The sequence below is a fragment of the Agelaius tricolor genome, unplaced genomic scaffold, assembly GCF_023055355.1.
Source record: "Agelaius tricolor isolate 1412-34295 unplaced genomic scaffold, bAgeTri1.0.p SCAF_180, whole genome shotgun sequence".
NCBI lineage: Eukaryota > Metazoa > Chordata > Aves > Passeriformes > Icteridae > Agelaius > Agelaius tricolor.
The window spans coordinates 20,349-37,769 of NW_027269440.1; the positions used below are offsets into that span (position 1 = coordinate 20,349).

General features: G+C 51.9%; 1 protein-coding gene and 1 long non-coding RNA gene across 5 annotated transcripts; both read left to right on the forward strand.

The window, feature by feature from the left end:
* The first annotated feature begins 94 nt into the window (after positions 1-94).
* On the forward strand, positions 95-15,489 carry EEF1G (eukaryotic translation elongation factor 1 gamma). Of its 3 annotated transcripts, XR_011678216.1 has the most exons (11): positions 95-228; positions 1,205-1,363; positions 2,976-3,039; positions 6,184-6,326; positions 7,913-8,056; positions 9,528-9,657; positions 10,629-10,851; positions 11,885-12,057; positions 13,042-13,166; positions 14,465-14,669; positions 14,855-14,968. XR_011678216.1 is itself a non-coding variant. In XM_071420971.1 (10 exons), the coding sequence occupies exons 1-10, from the start codon at positions 214-216 to the stop codon at positions 15,168-15,170; spliced, it is 1,335 nt and encodes a 444-aa protein (XP_071277072.1). In that variant the 5' UTR covers positions 95-213; the 3' UTR covers positions 15,171-15,489. The 3 variants fall into 3 exon arrangements, 2 of the variants coding, with proteins under 2 accessions (XP_071277072.1, XP_071277073.1); XM_071420971.1 differs by lacking the exons at positions 14,465-14,669; positions 14,855-14,968 and adding an exon at positions 15,012-15,489; XM_071420972.1 differs by lacking the exons at positions 14,465-14,669; positions 14,855-14,968 and adding an exon at positions 14,290-14,429.
* Positions 8,598-9,514, forward strand: LOC139587105 (uncharacterized). Of its 2 annotated transcripts, none has more exons than XR_011678217.1 (3): positions 8,598-8,725; positions 8,759-8,813; positions 8,859-9,514. It is a non-coding gene; the product is annotated as an uncharacterized lncRNA (long non-coding RNA). The 2 variants fall into 2 exon arrangements; XR_011678218.1 differs by having other exon boundaries at positions 8,759-8,791; positions 8,902-9,514.
* Positions 15,490-17,421: the final 1,932 nt, after the last annotated feature.

The following is a 17,421-nucleotide window of genomic DNA, read 5'->3' on the forward strand; positions in this document are numbered from 1 at the left end:
TTGGGGGGGTCCGGCAATTTGGGGAGGGGTCTTTACCTCGGAGCGGGCCCCACCGCGTCATCGCCGCTTTAAGGCGGCATCGCCCCTTTAAGCGCACCCCCCGTTTCCACGGCAACCGCGCTTTGCGTCGGCGCGCGCCGCTGTCGCGCTGTCCCCCCGCGCCCCTTCCGCGCTTTGCGGCCGCGGCCCGGCCTTCTCTGCGCGCTCTCCAAGATGGCGGTGTCCGGGGTGAGTGCGGCCGCCGCCGCCATCCGCCGCCATCCTCGTTCCCCCGCCGCCCCGCAGCCTCCCCTCCGCCACCGGCAGAGCCGCGGGACGGCGGGGATGAGGCCCGGCCGCTCCGGAGCCGCGGGGATGCTGCGGGGGGCGCGGATGGCGGCGGGAAGGGAGCGGGGGGGGCGCGGCCCTGAGGGGAGCCGGGCCCGGGGGGGGGCTGGGGGTGTCCCCTCATGAGGTACGGGTGGGGGGGGGGGTGTCACCCTTGGGGACACTTCGGGGACACCCTTGGGGACACCTCGGGGACACCCTTGGGGACACTTCGGGGACACCCTGCCCCAATTTCTTCCCAAATCCTGTCCGGGTACCCCAAAATCCGGGGGGTTCCGGGCCCTCATCCCCCTGTGCCCCCTCACATCGGGACCCTCAGTGTCACCCCCGTGTCCCAAATTTTGGGGACACTTTAGGGACTCTCTGGGCGTCCTGTACCCCAAAATCTGGGGGAATTTCACACCCCAGTCACAGCTTCGAGTCCCCAGTTCGGGACCCCCTGGGCCGCTCCCGTGTCCCAGATTTTGGGGACACTTTGGGGACACTTTGGGGACCCTCAGGAGATTCTGTACCCCATAATCTGTCGCAGTTTGAGACCGCGATCACTGCGGGTCCAACTTTAGGTCCCCAATTCAGGACCCCTTGTTCCCCCCAGCTGTCCCAAACCTTGGGGACACTTCGGTGACATTTTAGGGACATTTTGGGGACACTTTGGTCAGACTTTGGGGATACTTCAAGGACACTTTGGGAACACTCAGAGGACACTTTGGGGAACCTCTGAACATCCCGTACCCCAAAACCCAGGGGGGTTTCACACCCCGATCACCCTGGGCCCAATTTTCGGTCCCCACTCAGGGACGCCCTGGGCCACCGCGGTGTCCCAGATTTTGGGGCCATTTTGGGGCCACCGCGGTGACATTTGGGGTCCCTTTGGCAGACCCTGTACACGTACCCCGAGAACTGGAGAGCCTTCAAGGCCCTGATCGCTGCCCAGTACTCGGGCGCCCGGCTCCGCGTGCTCTCCACGCCGCCGCACTTCAGCTTCGGCCACACCAACCGCAGCCCCCAGTTCCTCAAGAAGTTCCCCCTGGGAAAGGTAAAAAACCCCAAAATCACCCCGAAATTGGGGGTTGGGGGTCGGGGTTTAGGGGGTTTGGGGTTCGGGGTTTGGGGTTTAGGGTTTGGAGTTTGGAGGGTTTGGGGTTTGGGGTTTAGGGGGTTTGGGGTTCCACAGAATTTGGGATATTGGAGGTTCAGACCCTGCAGTTCCTCAAGGAGTTCCCCCTGGGAAAGGTAAAAAACCCCAAAAATCACCCCGAAATTGGGGTCTGGGGTTTAGGGGGTTTGGGGCTCCACAGAATTTGGGATGTTGGAGGTTCAGTCCCTGCAGTTCCTCAAGAAATTCCCCCTGGGAAAGGTAAAACACCCCAAAAATCACCCCGAAATTGGGGGTTGGGGGTCGGGGTTTAGGGGGTTTGGGGTTTAGGGGGTTTGGGGTTCCACAGAATTTGGGATATTGGAGGTTCAGACCCTGCAGTTCCTCAAGGAGTTCACCCTGGGAAAGGTAAAAAACCCCAAAAATGACCCCGAAATTGGGGTTCGGGGTTTGGGGTTTGGAGGGTTTGGGGTTGGAGGGTTTGGGGGTTTGGGGTTTGAGGGATTTGGGATATTGGAGGTTAGGACCCTGCAGTTCCTCAAGAAATTCCCCCTGGGAAAGGTAAAATACCCCAAAATAACCCCGAAATTGGGGTTTGGGGTTCGGGGTTTGGGGTTTAGGGGGTTTGGGATTTAGGGGGTTTGGGGTTTGGGATTTGGGGTTTAAAGTTTGAGGGATTTGGGGTTTGGGGTTGCACAGAATTTGGGATGTTGGAGGTTCAGTCCCTGCAGTTCCTCAAGGAGTTCACCCTGGGAAAGGTAAAAAACCCCAAAAATGACCCAAAAGTTGGGGTTTGGGGTTTGGGACCCCACAGTTCCTCCAGAAGGCCCAGATGGGGAAGGAAATCGTGACCAAAACCGCCCAAAAAATCAAAATAAAAACCCAAAAACCAGAATTTGGGAAGTTTGGCTTTCACCGAATTTGGGCTTTGTGGAATTTGGGGTTTGGGGAGGGAACTTGAGGTTTTTGGGGTTGGGGTGTTTGGGTTTGTCAGGGGATTTGGGATTTTTGGGGTGGGGATTTAAAATTTGGGGGTTTTTTAGGTGAGAATTTGAGGTTTTTGGGGGGTTTTGGGAGGGAATTTGGAGTTTTCAGGGGATTTGGGATTTTTGAGGTGAAGATTTGAGAATTTTGAGGGAATTTAAAGTTTTAGAGGTGAGAATTTAAAGTTTTGGGGATTTTTTAGGAGAGAATTTGAGGTTTTTGGGAGGGAATTTGGAGTTTCCGGGGGATTTGGGATTTTTGAGGTGGGGATTTGAGAATTTTGAGGGAATTTAAAGTTTTAGAGGTGAGAATTTAAAGTTTTGGGGATGTTTTAGGTGAGAATTTGAGGGTTTTTGGGGAGTTTTGAGGTGGAGATTTGGGAATTTTTTAGGTGAGAATTTGAGGTTTTTGGGGGAGTTTTGAGCTGGGAATTTGGGATTTTTGAGGTGAGAATTCAAAACTTTTGGGTAATTTGCGATTTTTGACAAGGGAGTTTGAAGTTTTGGGCTTTTTTTGGGGTTTCATTTTTTGGGGTTTTTTGGGTTTTTACCCCAAATCTCCCCTGCAGGTCCCGGCCTTTGAAGGGGACGACGGATTCTGCGTCTTTGAGAGCAACGCCATTGCCTACTATGGTGGGTCATTAATTATTACCCTAATTGGGGCCTAATTAGCGCCGCCCATCGCCTACTATGGTGGGTCATTAATTAGCCTAATTGGGCACTAATTAGCACTGCCCATCGGGTCATTAATTACCTTGATTGGGGCCTAATTAGCGCTGCCCATTGCCTACTATGGTGGGTCATTAATTACCCTAATTGGGCACTAATTAGCACCGCCCATCGGGTCATTAATTATTACCCTCATTGGGCCCTAATTAGCGCTGCCCATCGCCTACTATGGTGGGTCATTAATTACCCTAATTGGGCACTAATTAGCACTGCCCATTGCCTACTATGGTGGGTCATTAATTATTACCCTAATTGGGCCCTAATTAGCGCTGCCCATCGGGTCATTAATTACCCTGATTGGGCCCTAATTAGTGCCGCCCATCGGGTCATTAATTACCCTAATTGGGCCCTAATTAGCGCCGCCCATCGGGTCATTAATTAACCTGATTGGGCACTAATTAGCGCCGCCCATCGGGTCATTAATTACCCTGATTGGGCCCTAATTAGTGCTGCCCATTGCCTACTATGGTGGGTCATTAATTATTACCCTAATTGGGCACTAATTAGTGCTGCCCATTGCCTACTATGGTGGGTCATTAATTATTACCCTAATTGGGCCCTAATTAGCGCTGCCCATCGGGTCATTAATTACCCTGATTGGGCCCTAATTAGCGCTGCCCATCACCTACTATGGTGGGTCATTAATTATTACCCTAATTGGGGCCTAATTAGCGCTTCCCATCGGGTCATTAATTACCCTGATTGGGGCCTAATTAGCGCTGCCCATTGCCTACTATGGTGGGTCATTAATTACCCTGATTGGGGCCTAATTAGCGCTGCCCATCGCCTACTATGGTGGGTCATTAATTACCTTGATTGGGCCCTAATTAGTGCTGCCCATCGCCTACTATGGTGGGTCATTAATTATTACCCTAATTGGGCCCTAATTAGCGCTGTCCATTGCTTACTATGGTGGGTCATTAATTACCTTGACTGGGGCCTAATTAGTGCTGCCCATCGGGTCATTAATTACCCTGATTGGGCCCTAATTAGTGCTGCCCATTGCCTACTATGGTGGGTCATTAATTACCCTAATTGGGCACTAATTAGTGCTGCCCATTGCCTACTATGGTGGGTCATTAATTAGCCTAATTGGGGCCTAATTAGTGCTGCCCATCGGGTCATTAATTACCCTGATTGGGGCCTAATTAGCGCTGCCCATTGCCTACTATGGTGGGTCATTAATTACCCTAATTGGGCCCTAATTAGTGCTGCCCATCGGGTCATTAATTACCCTGATTGGGCCCTAATTAGTGCTGCCCATTGGGTCATTAATTACCCTCGTTGGGCCCTAATTAGTGCCGCCCATCTGGGTCATTAATTACCCTGATTGGGCCCTAATTAGCGCCGCCCATCGGGTCATTAATTACCCTGATTGGGCCCTAATTAGTGCTGCCCATCGGGTCATTAATTACCCTAATTGGGGCCTAATTAGTGCTGCCCATTGCCTACTATGGTGGGTCATTAATTGGCCTAATTGGGGCCTAATTAGTGCTGCCCATCGGGTCATTAATTACCCTGATTGGGGCCTAATTAGCGCTGCCCATTGCCTACTATGGTGGGTCATTAATTACCCTAATTGGGCCCTAATTAGTGCTGCCCATCGGGTCATTAATTAGCCTAATTGGGCACTAATTAGTGCTGCCCATTGCCTACGATGGTGGGTCATTAATTATTACCCTAATTGGGCTCCAATTAGCGCCGCCCATTGCCTACTATGGTGGGTCATTAATTAGCCTAATTGGGCTCTAATTAGTGCTGCCCATTGCCTACTATGGTGGGTCATTAATTATTACCCTAATTGGGGCCTAATTAGTGCTGCCCATTGCCTACTATGGTGGGTCATTAATTAGCCTAATTGGGGCCTAATTAGTGCTGCCCATCGGGTCATTAATTACCCTAATTGGGGCCTAATTAGTGCTGCCCATTGCCTACTATGGTGGGTCATTAATTATTACCCTAATTGGGCCCTAATTAGCGCTGCCCATCGCCTACTATGGTGGGTCATTAATTACCCTGATTGGGGCCTAATTAGTGCTGCCCATCGGGTCATTAATTACCTTGATTGGGGCCTAATTAGTGCTGCCCATCGGGTCATTAATTACCCTGATTGGGGCCTAATTAGCGCTGCCCATCGCCTACTATGGTGGGTCATTAATTATTACCCTAATTGGGCCCTAATTAGTGCTGCCCATCGGGTCATTAATTACCCTGATTGGGCCCTAATTAGTGCTGCCCATTGCCTACTATGGTGGGTCATTAATTACCCTGATTGGGCCCTAATTAGCGCTGCCCATTGCCTACTATGGTGGGTCATTAATTATTACCCTAATTGGGCCCTAATTAGCGCTGCCCATTGCCTACTATGGAGGGTCATTAATTATTACCCTAATTGGGCACTAATTAGTGCTGCCCATCGGGTCATTAATTATTACCCTAATTGGGCCCTAATTAGCGCCGCCCATCGGGTCATTAATTACCCTGATTGGGCCCTAATTAGCGCCGCCCTGATTGGCGCCATTGATTAACCCTTCCCTGCCCGCGCTGCAGCTCAGCACCAATCAGGGACAGCTCATTAACGATCATCCCCCTTTGCTCATTAATGACTCCTCCTGTCCTTAATGAGTCCCTCCCCTAATTAACGCCCCCCTGGCTCATTAATTACCCTGCCTGTTAATTAATTAATTAATTAACCCTTTTTACTTCTCATTGAATTCACACCTTTGATTGCACCTTGTCCCTTAACGAGTTCCTTTACCCTTAATGTGTGTCTCGCCTAATTAACGAGCCCCTGGCTAATTAACGAGCCCCTGGCTAATTAGCGACCCTCGTGGCTCATTAACGCCTATGCTGGCTAATTAACGACCCTGCTGATTGATTAATTAACCCTTTCCCACCCAGAGGAGCTGCTGGGCAGCACCAGCTTCATTCGCTCTGTTCCACGTTAACGATTTCCCTTGGCTCATTAACGATTCCTCCTGGCCTCTAACGAGTCCCTGCCCTAATTAATGACCCCCCCCGCTGATTAATTAACCCTTTCCCCCCCAGTGAGCACGGAGGAGCTGCGGGGCAGCACCCCCGAGGCCGCGGCCGCCGTGCTGCAGTGGGTGAACTTCGCCGACAGCGACGTGGTGCCCCCGGCCAGCACCTGGGTGTTCCCCACGCTGGGCATCCTGCACTACAACAAACAGGTCTGGGGGGATTTGGGGAATTTCTGGGGATTTTTGGGAATTTTTGGGGAATTTTTTGGGATTTTTTTGGGAATTTTTCGGTGAATTTTTGGGGAATTTTTGCAATTTTTCTCGATTTTTTAAGTTATTTTTTGAGGGGTTTTTGGGTGTTCCCCACGCTGGGCATCCTGCACTACAACAAACAGGTCTGGGGACATCCGGGGATTTTGGGGATTTTTTGGGAATTTTTTGGGAATTTTTGGGGATTTTTTGGGAATTTTCGGGAATTTTTTCTTGATTTTTTGGGGAATTTTTGCAATTTTTCTCGATTTTTTAAAACTTTTTTTGAGGGGTTTTTGGGTGTTCCCCAAGCTGGGCATCCTGCACTACAACAAACAGGTCTGGGGAGATTCTGGGGTTTTTGGGAATTTTTTGGGAATTTTTCAGGAATTTTCGGGAATTTTTCTTGATTTTTTGGGAATTTTTACAATTTTTCTTGATTTTTTAAATTACTTTTTGAGTGGTTTTTGGGTGTTCCCCACGCTGGGCATCCTGCACTACAACAAACAGGTCTGGCAGCATCTGGGGCTTTTGGGGAATCTTTGGGAATTTTTGGGGATTTTTTGGGAAATTTTTGAGGAATTTTTCGGGAATTTTTGGGAATTTTTCGGGGATTTTTTGGGGAATTTTTGCAATTTTTCTCAATTTTTTAAGTTATTTTTTGAGGGTTTTTGGGTGTTCCCACGCTGGGCATCCTGCACTACAACAAACAGGTCTGGGGAGATTTTGGGGTTTTTTGGGGGGTCCTGGGGGGGGGATACGAGGGGACTTGGGAGGGTCAGGGGTGGGTTTGGGGTTCCCCTCCCCAGTTTTGGGGTCCATTCCCCAATTTCGGATTCCCCATCCTGATTCTCGGTCCCCCATCCCAATTTTGGGGTCCATTCCCTGGTTTTGGGGGTTCCTCTCCCCACTTTTGGGGTCCCCCATCCCAATTTTAGGTTCCCCTCTCCAGTGTCGGTGCCCATTCCCAAATGTGGGGTCCCCCATCCCAATTTCGGGGTCCCCTCTCTGGCTTTGGGCTCCATTCCCATTTTTGGGGTTCCTCTCCCCATTTTCAAGGTCCCTCATCCCAATTTTGGGCTCCATTCCTTGGTGTTTGGGGTCCCCCATCCCAATTTTGGGTTCCCCAACCCATTTTCGGGTCCCCCATCCCGATTTCGGGGTCCCCTCTCTGGTTTCGGGGTCCCCCATCCCAATTTCGGGGTCCCCCATCCCAATTTCGGGTTCCCCATCCCCAATTTCGGGGTCCCCCATCCCAATTTCGGGGTCCCCCATCCCAATTTCGGGGTTCCCCATCCCAATTTTGGGGTCCATTCCCTGTTTTTGGGGTCCATTCCCTGTTTTTGGGTTCCCCCATCCCAATTTCGGGGTTCCTCTCCCCATTTCCGGGCTCCCCCATCCCAATTTCGGGGTCCATTCCCCATTTTTGGGTTCCCCCATCCCAATTCCGGGGTCCATTCCCCATTTTTGGGTTCCCCCATCCCAATTTCGGGGTCCCCCTCCCCATTTTTGGGCTCCCCCATCCCAATTTCGGGGTTCCCCCCCAGGCCACGGAGCTGGCCAAGGAGGAGGTGCGCAAGGTGCTGGGGGTCCTGGACGGGCACCTGAGAACCAGAACCTTCCTGGTGGGGGAGAGGGTGAGCCTGGCCGACATCAGCCTGGTCTGCGCCCTGCTCTGGCTCTACAAACAGGTACCCGAGAGATTTGGGGGAAATCACGGGGATTTTGGGTAAATCATGGGGATTTGGGGTCAGTTTTAGGGTCAGTTTTGGGGGGTTCTCAGAGGGTGAGCCTGGCCGACATCAGCCTGGTCTGCGCCCTGCTCTGGCTCTACAAACAGGTACCCGAGAGATTTGGGGGAAATCATGGGGATTTTGGGGCATTTTGGGGGGATTTGGGGGCATTTCAGGGGATTTGGGGTCAGTTTGGGTCAGTTTGGGTCGGTTTTGGGGGGTTCTCAGAGGGTGAGCCTGGCCGACATCAGCCTGGTCTGCGCCCTGCTCTGGCTCTACAAACAGGTACCCGAGAGATTTGGGGGAAATCATGGGGATTTTGGGGCATTTTGGGGGGATTTGGGGGCATTTCAGGGGATTTGGGGTCAGTTTGGGTCAGTTTGGGTCGGTTTTGGGGGGTTCTCAGAGGGTGAGCCTGGCCGACATCAGCCTGGTCTGCGCCCTGCTCTGGCTCTACAAACAGGTACCAATCATGGGGATTTGGGGGAAATCTGGGGGATTTGGGGGCATTTTGGGGGGACTTGGGGTCAGTTTGGGGGTTTTGGGGCATTCTAGGAGTGCCAGGGAGGTGTTTTGGAACCCCAGAGGGGTTTAGGGGTGTCCTGCAGGTGATTTTGGGGATCCCAGGTGTACTTAGGGTGTATTTAGGGTGTCTCTCAGGTGTACTCAGGGTGTTTTTGGGGTGTATCTCAGGTGTTTTTGGGGTGTCTCTCATGTGTCTCCCAGGGTGTTTTTGGGGTGTACTCAGGGTGTATCTCAGGTGTACTCAGGGTGTATCTCAGGTGTATCCCAGGTGTATTCAGGGTGTATTTAGGGTGTTTTTGGGGTGTATCCCAGGTGTCCTCAGGGTGTTTTTGGGGTGTCTCTCAGGTGTTTTTGGGGTGTCTCTCAGGTGTATCCCGGGTGTCTCCCAGGTGTCCTCAGGGCGTTTTTGGGGTGTATTTAGGGTGTATTCAGGCTGTTTTTGGGGTGTATTCAGGGTGTATTTAGGGTGTTTTTGGGGTGTATCCCAGGTGTTCTCAGGCTGTTTTTGGGGTGTCTCCCAGGTGTCTCCCAGGTGCACTCAGGCTGTTTTTGGGGTGTATTCAGGCTGGTTTTGGGGTGTCTCCCAGGTGTATTCGGGGTGTATTTAGGGTGTTTTTGGGGTGTCTCCCAGGTGTCTCCCAGGTGCACTCAGGGCGTTTTTGGGGTGTATTCAGGGTGTATTCAGGCTGTTTTTGGGGTGTATCTCAGGTGTATCTCAGGGTGTATCTCAGGTGTTTTTGGGGTGTATTTAGGGTGTCTCTCAGGTTTCTCCCAGGTGTCTCCCAGGTGCACTCAGGGCGTTTTTGGGGTGTATCTCAGGCTGTTTTTGGGGTGTATTTAGGCTGTTTTTGGGGTGTCTCCCAGGTGTCTCCCAGGTGCACTCAGGGCGTTTTTCTCTCCCCAGGTGCTGGACCCTGCGTTCCGGGGCCCCTTTGGCAACGTCACGCGCTGGTTCCTCACCTGCCTGAACCAGCCCCAGTTCAAGGCCGTGCTGGGGGAGGTGCAGCTGTGCCAGAGGATGGCCCAGTTCGATGGTGGGGGCACACCTGGGGCACATCTGGGCACATCTGGGGCACACCTGGGGGTGTAACACACCTGGGGAGGTGCAGCTGTGCCAGAGGATGGCCCAGTTCGATGGTGGGGACACACCTGGAGGGGTGTAACACACCTGGGCACACCTGGGGCACATCTGGGCACACCTGGGCACACCTGGGGGTGTAACACACCTGGGGAGGTGCAGCTGTGCCAGAGGATGGCCCAGTTCGATGGTGGGGGCACACCTGGGCACACCTGGGCACACCTGGGGCACACCTGGGCACATCTGGGCACACCTGGGCACACCTATGGGGGTGTAACACACCTGGGCACACCTGGGGGGATGGGATACACCTGGGCACACCTGGGGGTTTAACACACCTGGGCACACACCTGGGGGGCACCTGGCGACTCGTGGGGACCCTTTGTTTTTTGAGCTAAAAAAAGAGCAGAAAATGCGAATTTTAGGAGAGTTTAAAAGGCGTTTTCTAAGGTAAAAAATGTGAACTTTTAGGCATTTTTTTACCTAAAAAACCCCCAAAATAACCTGATTTTATCATGTAAAAAATGCGAATTTTTGAGCATTTTTTTGCCTAAAAAAACCCCCAAAATAACCTGATTTTATCATGTAAAAAATGCAAATTTTTGGGCGTTTTTTTACCTAAAAAACCCCCCAAATAATCTGATTTTATCATGTAAAAAATGTGAACTTTTAGGCATTTTTTACCTAAAAAACCCCAAAATAATCTGATTTTATTCTGTAAAAAATGTGAATTTCTGGGCATTTTTTACCTAAAAAACCCCCAAAATAACCTGATTTTATCATGTAAAAAATGCGAATTTTTGTGCTTTTTTTTTGCCTAAAAAACCCCCAAAATAATCTGATTTTATCATGTAAAAAATGCGAATTTTTGGGCGGTTTTTTTACCTAAAAACCCCCAAAATAACGCTATTTTTTTGTGTGCAAAAGCCAAGAAGTTTGCGGAGAGCCAGGCCCGGAAGGAGAAGGGGGAGAAGGAGCCCCCCAGGAAGGGGGAGAAGGGGGAGAAGGGGGAGAAGGAGCCCCCCAGGAAGGAGAAGCCCCCGCGCAAGGAGGAGAAGCGGCCGCAGCCCGAGGAGGAGCTGGACGAGTGCGAGCAGGTCCTGGCAGCTGAACCCAAAGCCAAGGACCCCTTTGCACACCTGCCCAAGAGGTGGGGACACACCTGGGGACACTGGGACACACCTGGGGACACCTGAGATACACCTGGGACACACCTGGGGGGGTTAGGGACACACCTGGGACACACCTGGGACACACCTGGACGAGTGCGAGCAGGTCCTGGCAGCCGAGCCCAAGGCCAAGGACCCCTTTGCACACCTGCCCAAGAGGTGGGGACACCTGAGATACACCTGGGGGGGTCAGGGACACACCTGGGACACACCTGGGGACACCTGGGGACACCTGAGATACACATGGGGGGATTGGGGACACACCTGGGACACACCTGGGACACACCTGGGACACACCTGGACACACCTGGGGGGGTTAGGGACACACCTGGACACACCTGGACGAGTGCGAGCAGGTCCTGGCAGCGGAACCCAAGGCCAAGGACCCCTTTGCACACCTGCCCAAGAGGTGGGGACACACCTGGGACACCTGGGACACACCTGGGACACCTGAGATACACCTGGGACACACCTGGGGGGGTTAGGGACACACCTGGGACACACCTGGGACACACCTGGACGAGTGTGAGCAGGTCCTGGCAGCTGAACCTAAAGCCAAGGACCCCTTTGCACACCTGCCCAAGAGGTGGGGACACACCTGAGATACACCTGGGGGGATTGGGGACACACCTGGGGACACCTGAGATACACCTGGGGACACCTGGGACACACCTGGGACACACCTGGACACACCTGGACGAGTGCGAGCAGGTCCTGGCAGCCGAGCCCAAGGCCAAGGACCCCTTTGCACACCTGCCCAAGAGGTGGGGACACACCTGGGACACCTGGGACACACCTGGGGACACCTGGGACACACCTGGGGGGGTTAGGGATACCTGAGATACACCTGGGACACACCTGGGGACACCTGGGACACACCTGGGGATAGCTGGGGACACTTGGGGGGTTGGAGACACACCTGGGGGTCACTCTGCGGGGTCAGGGGTCACCCTGGGGGTCAGGGGTCACTCTGCAGGGTCAGGGGTCACCCTGGGTCCCTCTGTCTGTCTGCAGTCCGTTTGTCCTGGACGAGTTCAAGCGCAAATACTCCAACGAGGACACGCTGAGCGTGGCCCTGCCGCACTTCTGGGAGCACTTTGACCCCGAGGGTTGGTCCCTGTGGTACTGCCAGTACCGGTACCCCGAGGAGCTGAGCCAGACCTTCATGAGCTGCAACCTCATCACAGGTGGGCCTTCCTCACCCTCATTGTCATCATCCTCATCTTCATCTTCATCCTCATCCCCATCCCCATCCCCGTCCATCCCTGCCCTTCCCATCCATCCCTGTCCCACCCCGAGGAGCTGAGCCAGACTGGGCCTTCATCACCCTCACCATCATCATCCTCATCTTCATCCCCTTCTTCATCCTCATCATCATCCTCATCCCCATCCATCCCTGTCCGTATCCACGTCCTTGTCCCTTCCCACCCCAAGGAGCTGAGCCAGACCTTCCTCACCTTCCTCACCCTCCTCTTCCTCCCTGCCCTTTTTCCCCTCCCTTTCCTTTTCTCTCTCCTTTTTTCCCCTCTTTTCCTCTATTTTCTCTCAATTTTCCATTCCCCTTTCCTTTTTTTCTCTCTTTTCCTTTTTTTTTCTTCCTATTTTTACCCCTTTTCCCACGTTTTTCCCATTTTCCCCCATTTTTTCCCGTTCTTTTCCCATATTTACCTTTTTTCCCCATTTTCCCCATTTTTCCCGAATTTTTTTCCCCATTTTTTCCTGGTTTTCCTCTGATTTTTCCCATTTTCCTGTTTTTCCCCATTTTTCCCGAATTTTTTTCCATTTTCCCCCATTTTTTCCCATTTTTCCTCGGCCTGTTCCCGTTTTTCCCATTCTCGCCCGTTTTTTCCCGTTTTTCCTCTGATTTTTCCCGAAGTTTTCCCCATTTTTCCCGAATTTTTTTCCCGAATTTATCCCCATTTTTGGCTGGTTTTCCTCTGATTTTTCCCGAATTTCCCCATTTTTTCCCCGTTTTCCCTCGGATTTTTCCCGTTTTTCCCATTCTCGCCCGTTTTTTCCCATTTCCCTCGGATTTTTCCCGTTTTCCCCATTTTCCCCATTTTTTCCCCGTTTTCCCTCGGATTTTTCCCATTTTTTCCCCATTTTCCCCGTTTTCCCTCGGATTTTTCCCGTTTTCCCCATTATTTCCCCCATTTTTTCCCCCATGCCAGGGATGTTCCAGCGCCTGGACAAGCTGCGCAAGAACGCCTTCGCCTCCGTGGTGCTCTTTGGCAAGGACCACGACAGCAGCATCTCGGGGGTCTGGGTGATGAGGGGGCAGGAGCTGGCCTTCACGGTGAGAAAATCCCAAAAAACCCAAAATTCACCCCAAAAAAATCTCCAAAAATCCATGGGATGGGGTTTACAGGGAGAAAACCCCAAAAATCCCCACTGAAATAGCCCAAAATAGCCCAAAATCCAAGGTCTGGGTGATGAGGGGGCAGGAGCTGCCTTCACGGTGAGAAAATACCAAAAATCGCAAAATTCACCCCAAAAAAATCTCCAAAAATCAGTGGGGTGGGGTTTACAGGGAGAAAACCCCAAAAATCCCCACTGAAATGGCCCAAAATAGCCCCAAAACCCAGGGTCTGGGTGAGGAGGGGGCAGGAGCTGCCTTCACGGTGAGCAAATCCCAAAAAACCCAAAAATCCCTAACTTCAACCCAAAAAAAATCTCAAAAAATTAACGAGACGGGGTTTATGGGGAGAAAAATCCAAAAATCCCCACTGAAATGGCCCAAAATATCCCCAAAATAGCCCCAAAACCAAGGCCTGGGTGAGGAGGGGGCAGGAGCTGCCTTCACGGTGAGAAAATACCAAAAATCCCTAAAATCCCAAAATTCAACCCAAAAAAATCTCCAAAAATCCACAAGGAGGCGTTTGCAGGGAGAAAATCCCAAAAATCCCCACTGAAATGGCCCAAAATAGCCCAAAATAGCCCAAAATCCAGGGTCTGGGTGAGGAGGGGGCAGGAGCTGCCTTCACGGTGAGAAAACCCAAAAAACCCAAAAATCCCTAAATTCACCCCAAAAAATCCATGGGATGGGGTTTACAGGGAGAAAAACCAAAAAATCCCCACTGAAATGGCCCAAAATAGCCCAAAATATCCCAAAATCCAAGGTCTGGGTGAGGAGGGGGCAGGAGCTGCCTTCACGGTGAGAAAAACCCAAAAAACCCTAAATTCAACCCAAAAAATCCATGGGATGGGGCTTACGGGGAGAAACCCCAAAAATCCCCACTGAAATGGCCCAAAATAGCCCAAAATAGCCCCAAAATCAAGGTCTGGGTGAAACCCCCAGGAATATCCGATTTCCATGCAGTTTTCTCTAGGAATATCCGATTTTTTTGCAGTTTTCGCTGATAATTTCATTTTTTTTGTCACTAACTCCCAATTTCTCTGTTTTCCTCCCCAATTCCCAGCTGTGCCCGGACTGGCAGGTGGATTACGAGTCCTACACCCCAAAACCCCCATGGAATATCCAATTTCTGTGCAGTTTTCTCTAGAAATATCCGATTTTTTTGCAGTTTTCACTAATAATTTGATATATTTTTGTAACAAACTCCCAATTTCTCTGTTTTTCACCCCAATTCCCAGCTGTGCCCAGACTGGCAGGTGGATTATGAGTCCTACACCCCAAAAACCACCCCAAAAATCGCTGAAAATATCGAATTTCTGTGCCGTTTTCACTAGAAATCCCAGATCTTTTTGCAGTTTTCGCTGATAATTTCGGGTTTTTTGTAACAGACTCCCAATTTCTCTGTTTTCCTCCCCATTTTCGCAGCTGTGCCCGGACTGGCAGGTGGATCACGAGTCCTACACCCCAAAACCCCACAAAATCCCCATGGAATATCCGATTTTAATGGCGTTTTCACTAAAAATACCCGATTTTTTTGCAGTTTTCGCTGACAATGTGATACATTTCTCTAACAAACTCCCAATTTCTCTGTTTTTCACCCCATTTCCCAGCTGTGCCCGGACTGGCAGGTGGATTACGAGTCCTACACCCCAAAATCCCCATGGAATATCCGATTTTAGTGCAGTTTTCTCTAGGAATATCCGATTTTTTTGCGGTTTTCACTGATAATTTCATTTTTTTTTGTAACAAACTCCCAATTTCTCTGTTTTCCTCCCCAATTCCCAGCTGTGCCCGGACTGGCAGGTGGATTACGAGTCCTACACCTGGCGCAAGCTGGACCCCGGCAGCGCCGAGTGCCGGGCGCTGGTGGCCGAGTATTTCCTGTGGGAGGGCGACTTCAGCCACGTGGGCAAACCCTTCAACCAGGGCAAGATCTTCAAGTGAAAAACGGGGCAAAACCCCGCGGTTTCGGGCAAAAACCTCCCGGGGCGGAACCCGCAAAGGAAATCCCCGCATTTTGGGCCAAAATCCCGGCGATTTCAGGCAAAAATTCCATTTGTTCCCGTCGGAAATTGAAAGTTTCGGAGCCCTTCAAGCAGGGGGAAGATCTTTACATAAAATTTGGGTTGAAATCCTGGGATTTTGGGCTCGAATCCCAGGATTTTTGGCTGAAATTCCGGGAGTTTTTTGGGCTGAAATTCCGGGATTTTGGGGCCCTCTGGGAGTTTTTGCTTTTCCATCCAATAAAGAGTTTGGGACAGGACGAGAGGTTTTGGAGTGGTTTGGGGTTTTTTGGGGAATTTGGGTTTTTTGGGGGGGGATTTTTGGGGGATTTTGGGATTTCTGGGGGGTTTGAGGTTTTCAGGTTTTTTTGGGGGGGGGGTTTGGGTTTTATTTGGGGATTTTTGGGGAGGATTTGGGGGATTTTGGGGTTTTCTGGGAGGAGGATTTGGGGGGATTTTTTGAGTGGATTTGGGGTTTTTTTGGGGGGGAGGATTTCAGGTTTTTTGCGGAGATTTTTTGGGGAGGATTTGGGGGATTTTTGGGGTTTTTTGGGGGGAGGATTTGCGGGGATTTTTTTGAGTGGATTTGGGGTTTTTGGGGGGTTTTTTGTGGAGATTTTTTGGGGAGGATTTGGGGGATTTTGGGGCATTCCAGGGGGGTCCCGTGCCACCCAGAATTCCAAATTTTTCCTTCAAATCCCTCAAAAGCTTTGATCAGGACCAGAACCCGGAGCAGCCCCGGGAATTCTGGGGGGTCCCGGGGTGACCCCAGCCCCAAAAAAAACCCCAAAAAAACCCAAAAAAAACCCCCAAAAAAACAACAACAAAAAAACAACCAAAAAAACCCAAATCCCAACGAGTTTGGGGCAGAAATTCCGGAATTTTCTGGGAATCCCCCCCAGAATCCCCTCGGTCACATCTGGGGGGGCCCCTCCCAGTATAAACCAGTGTAAACCAGCATAAACCAATATAAACCAGTACAAACCAGTATAAACCAATATAAACCAGTATAAACCAGTATAAACCAGCATAAACCAGTATAAACCAGCATAAACCAGTATAAACCAATATAAACCAGCATAAACCAGCACAAACCAATATAAACCAATATAAACCAGTAAAAACCAATATAAACCAGTATAATCCAGTACAAACCAGTACAAACCAGCACAAACCAATATAAACCAGTATAAACCAATATAAACCAGCATAAACCAGCGTGAACCACTGACCCCTCCCCCTATTTCCTTCCTGGGCTTCCCCTCCCCCACCCCGGACAGCGCCAGATGTGGCCCCGCCCCCCCCCTTGGCCACATCTGGATCCAGTTCGGTCCCAATTCAGCCCCAGTTCCTCCCAGTCCCTCCCAGTTCGGTCCCAGTTCCCTCCTGAGGCCCCAAATCCCAGGGGGGAGGGGACACCGGGCACACCTGGGGGGGGAGGGGACATCGGGCACACCTGGGGGGGAGGGGACACCGGGCACACCTGGCCCAGGTGCGGCGGCACCGCCCGGGCATCCCCGGGGCCGGGCCACGCCCCGGTGTCACCAAAGCGTCACCAAAGCGTCACCAAAGCGTCACCAAAGCGTCACCAGGGGCCACGCCCGGCCGGGCCACGCCCAGCGCCGCCGCCAGGCCACGCCCAGCGCCACCAAAGTGTCCCAGGGTGAGCTGGCACCGCCCCAGTGCCACCAAATGTCCCAAAGTGCCACCAAATGTCCCAAAGTGCCACCAAGGTGTCCCAAAGTGCCACCAAAGTGTCCCAGGCTGAGCTGGCACCGCTCAGGTGTCACCCAAGTGTCACCAAAGGGCCCCAGGATGAGCTGGCACGACTGAAGCGCCACCCAAGTGCCACCAAATGTCCCCAAGCGCCACCAAAGTGTCCCAGGCTGAGCTGGCACCGCCCCAGTGCCACCAAAGCGTCCCCAGGGGCCACGCCCGGCCGGGCCACGCCCAGCGCCGCCGCCAGGCCACGCCCAGCGCCACCAAGGTGCCACCAGGTGTCCCGGGCTGGGCTGGCCCCGCCCCGCGGCTGCCCGGGAATCCCGGGCATTCCTGGGGATTTGGGGGGAATTTCGGGGAATTCGGGAAATGTTTTGGGAATTTTTGGGAATTTTGGGGAATTTTTGGGGAATTTTTGGGGAATTTTTGGGAATTCGGGGATTTTTGGCAATTCGGGAATTTCTGTGAAGTTT

Coding starts and splice junctions, on each gene's coding strand:
- EEF1G (XM_071420971.1), top strand. Junction 8,057..9,527: donor TGCTCTGGCTCTACAAACAG/GTACCCGAGAGA, acceptor TTCTCTCCCCAG/GTGCTGGACCCTGCGTTCCG. Junction 12,058..13,041: donor GAGCTGCAACCTCATCACAG/GTGGGCCTTCCT, acceptor CCCCCATGCCAG/GGATGTTCCAGCGCCTGGAC.